Here is a 3,933-nt window from a genome sequence, read left to right on the forward strand (position 1 = left end):
AGCCCTAAAACAAGAAAAACTTTTCTAAAAATAGAAAATATTTCTTAAATGTAAGGTATTTTTTTCCTAAAATTAGAAAAAATGTGCTTACATTCATCATGATGTAATTTTTTCATTCAGGATTTATGTATGTGTATATTATATGTACATATATGATTTAAGCACTTCGCTTTTCATTCAGAAAAGTCACCAATTTTGTATTAGCATTGTCATGAATTGCCAATATCGACTTCAACTGTAATTCTGTGGTGAAGAGAGAGGAGAAATTAGAACAATTATGATTTATTGTTCTTACAAGTAAAATCCGATAAGTATCTTATCCGAAAAACTTTAATTTATTTGTCCGTCGGTGGGATTCGAACCCAGGTCTCGCGCGTGAGTTCAAAGACATTGAATGGAGCACGGTGGCGCGAAGGGCGCATGGCAAACAAAGACTATATGATGGGCGTTTACGAAAATATTAGGTTAAAAAAGTTTTAGAACATTAAGTCGACAACTGTGAAAGTCGAAATATTTAAAATAAATTTTCTAGATGATATTTCATATGACAAAAAATATTTTAATTACTTTTCCATAAAGGGTAAAACATTAAGTCGTTCTAAGCATTACTTCTCATCTGTGTTTATAACACAAGTAAAAAAGAAAAAAAGAAAGATGTCGGCAGCTGAAATTGAACTTGCGGTGCTTGGATTTCTGGTCAGACGTTCTAACCCTAGGCTACTCGGACAGGGTTAGAACAATTTTCTGGTCATTTTAGAAAATGTTTCCTATGTTATAGAAAATATTTCTATATTTTGGGATAAATTTCTATTTTTAGAAAATATTCCTATATTTAAGAAAATATTTCTATATTTAAGAAAATATTTCTATATTTAAGAAAATATTTCTATATTTAAGAAAATATTTCTATATTTAAAGCGTTTCTATTTTTAGGGTTATCGTTTTTTATGGTTAATTTGAGAAAATTTTTCTATTTTTAGGGTAAATAATTTTTTAGGGCAGAATTCTAATTTGAAGAAAAATTTATAAAAATAAGTACAATTTTACTAAAATATAGAAATTCTTTCTTGGATTTAGGGTGAGTTCAGTTTATGGCGACAATTTTTCATTTGAGAAACACTTTGATTTAAGAAAAGTTTTCTTGGTTTTGAGAAAAATTTCTTGAAAATAGAAATCTTTTCTTGGATTTAGAAAAAAAAGTTTTAGGGCGAATTTCTAATTTAGGGTTAATTTTGCTATGAGTGTATGCACATGGCGTATTCGCATGCTATGGCCACTTCCACTTGAGCGCTGTGGAAAAGAAAAGGCGCAAATAGGATTGAAGGATAACTCATAAATGACAGTGCCCGCGAGGGCAGGGGGCATTGCAAATGCTTTTAAAGCAAAGCAATACTTGAAGCCAGCTGATTGAGTGGCAAGTGGGCTTTTAACCTGAAACGGGAGAGTTTTACCGCCTTTATTTCAACCTTTTACACAATTTTCCTTTCACTACTCTACATGTAATTATAAAGCTTGAATATCGATTTAGAAGATTATATCAAGAACATTTTGCATTGATTCAAGGCTAATAGCCAAGTATTATCCTTTCAACAAATTACGCCATTTAAAGAAAATAGTTAGTTAACCTTTAAATAATAAGTTACAAGTTTGCTAAATTAAAAAATATTACAACTCCTCTTCAAAAAAGATTAAGAAAGACATTTCTCCTGATGCGACTTAAATTTTCTAAATTAACTTAAATTACAGCTAATCAATCATAATTTAAGATATTTCTTTTCGGTGTGGCTATGACATTTCTGCATTTGTCTTAACGTTGCAGTGAAAATTTGTTTGTCGGGTGAAAAAACTTTGCTTATTTCATTTTAATTGCTTCAGAGTCGCAGGACTCGAGTCACACACACAAACAAAGCGGAAAAATGTGGTTGTGTGGTGCCAACCTCTGTGGGTGTGTGCTCATTAAAAAGCGAGGCAGCTACGCAGAAAAGCGACATTTGCATAAAATGCTGGTGACTATGTGTGTGTGTGTGTGTGTAAAGAAAATTCTCCCGAAAGATGGAAAAGCGTGCCACTGACACACAACTGTCACTCACACGCACTCAGACACAGGACCCCCGCCCACTTTCCCCACCCACACACACACACACACACAGACAAAGCCAAGTCAAAACTTGCAAATTTTAATGCATCACAAGATTTCACCAACTTCCCATGTCTCACAATCCAAAAAATCATCACCAGCAGGAGCAGCAGGCTCGCAGCTTGACGCCGGGAATAAAGGGAATCTCCAACTGACATGTCACGTGCCTCTGCTTTTCCACTACCCACTTTCCTTTGGCCGAATCTGTTGAGGGCTCATTAAAAGCGGCTGCCTTTCTGCCTTTCTGGTCTAATGAAGTTTCCCTTTAAAGGGTAGTAGCCGTCCCCCTTAATCGGGCCAGCCAAGCCCTATCTTTCCGGCTGATTGGGGGAAGCAGGAGCGGGGCACTACTGCCGTTAAATTGTCGTTTCCTTTTTTACGCACCAAACTACGTAAATGATTGACAGCTGGACATTGTGGCTGAGTGAATAACTCACAGGCCGACAGGCCGACTGGCCGCCTTGATTTATGGGGGCGTGCTCCGACAGCCGTGCTTTGGCGCTCAATTAAAACGGAACCAAAGTCAAAAGTCACCGAAGACAACGGCGACCCGGCGGTCGGGTACATAGTCCGTGTAGTCCTAGCTGCGATGGATTAACACATCTCCGGGGGCAACGGCGACAGCCCTCATGGCAGGCTCTGCGGCGGAGGCTGGCCTGTCATATAAATCAACCATAATCAACGCGCAATGCGGCTTGACTTGCTATAGATGGACTCCGATACAAGATGCTCGGATAAGCTGCACTCGGAGAAAAGGGCGATGGGATTGTTAATCTAATGGTTTTTTTTATCTAAACCCATATATCTCATGATTATAAATAAACGTGAAAATGGAATAATTAATTTAATTATAATCTTTTTAAAGTTAAATCTTCTAGTGTCTACGAATTTTACTAGGAATGAAAAATAAATAAAAAAATTTATTATTAATACAAACAGCTCACCATTTAATCTATTTAAACTATTGTATGGACCTTTTTCTTCTCTTCACGCTAAGCTTTCAGTAGGTTTTAGTCTGTCAAGTTAAAAAATTCTACTTTTTACATTTTTTTAAAACAAGCAGGTTCAATAAAATATTAAGTGCAATTTTGAGTCCATAAATGTTACGTATTTCAATGAGTGTATTAATGTTAAACCAATATAAAAAACTTTTTATTTAAGCTTAAACACTTTGTAAGGGACATAATGCGTAAAACTAAACCACATATATAATAAAATATTTATAAACAATAAATTCAACTTTTTTTAATAATAATAATTTAATTTGTTATAGCCTTTTAAATTTATTATTAATAATTACTACATTTTTCTCCGTGTGGACGAGGGTGGAAGCGGCCGCGGGGCGCATAAATCTAAATTACACTGAACCACCAAGGATTGTGGCCCCAGAACTATGAGGGAAAGTCGGCTCAAGATCCAAATCTCCCTCGAATGATAGATAGAAAGTGAGAGGAAATTGCTGGCACTCGTTTGCTTTTGTTTGTTTGCTTGTTCGGAATGTACTCTAATCGGCCAAGGAGTCGTTCACACCTCCCATGAGGGTTCCTTAATTACAAGTTATTGATGAGCCCCCTTCTGCCTCTCAATCTCCCCACTAAACATTCAATTTTCAGGAACTCAACAACCAAACACCTTTGGCAGTGTGGGAAAGAAATCTGGTAATATGAACTGTCAGCAAAATGAAGCTTATGAAAAGTCATTGACAGGAGCACCACAACAACAACAACAAACAGCAGTTGGGGTTATCCTGTGCACAGGTCCTTCAATGGTTATATAGGTATAGGTATAGGTATATA

The 3,933-nt window shown here is 36.1% G+C and overlaps 1 protein-coding gene across 1 annotated transcript; it reads left to right on the forward strand.

Moving 5' to 3' along the window:
* Nucleotides 1-2,576: 2,576 nt before the first annotated feature.
* Nucleotides 2,577-2,804, forward strand: LOC108037913 (the record flags this gene model as incomplete). Its single annotated transcript, XM_017114584.2, is given in 3 exon segments — nt 2,577-2,700; nt 2,702-2,781; nt 2,783-2,804. Coding segments are annotated over 3 exon segments (226 nt in total), but the record flags the coding sequence as incomplete, so codon positions are not given.
* Between the last annotated feature and the right edge of the window lie 1,129 nt (nt 2,805-3,933).

This window comes from Drosophila rhopaloa, unplaced genomic scaffold, assembly GCF_018152115.1.
Source record: "Drosophila rhopaloa isolate 14029-0021.01 unplaced genomic scaffold, ASM1815211v1 contig_88, whole genome shotgun sequence".
NCBI lineage: Eukaryota > Metazoa > Arthropoda > Insecta > Diptera > Drosophilidae > Drosophila > Drosophila rhopaloa.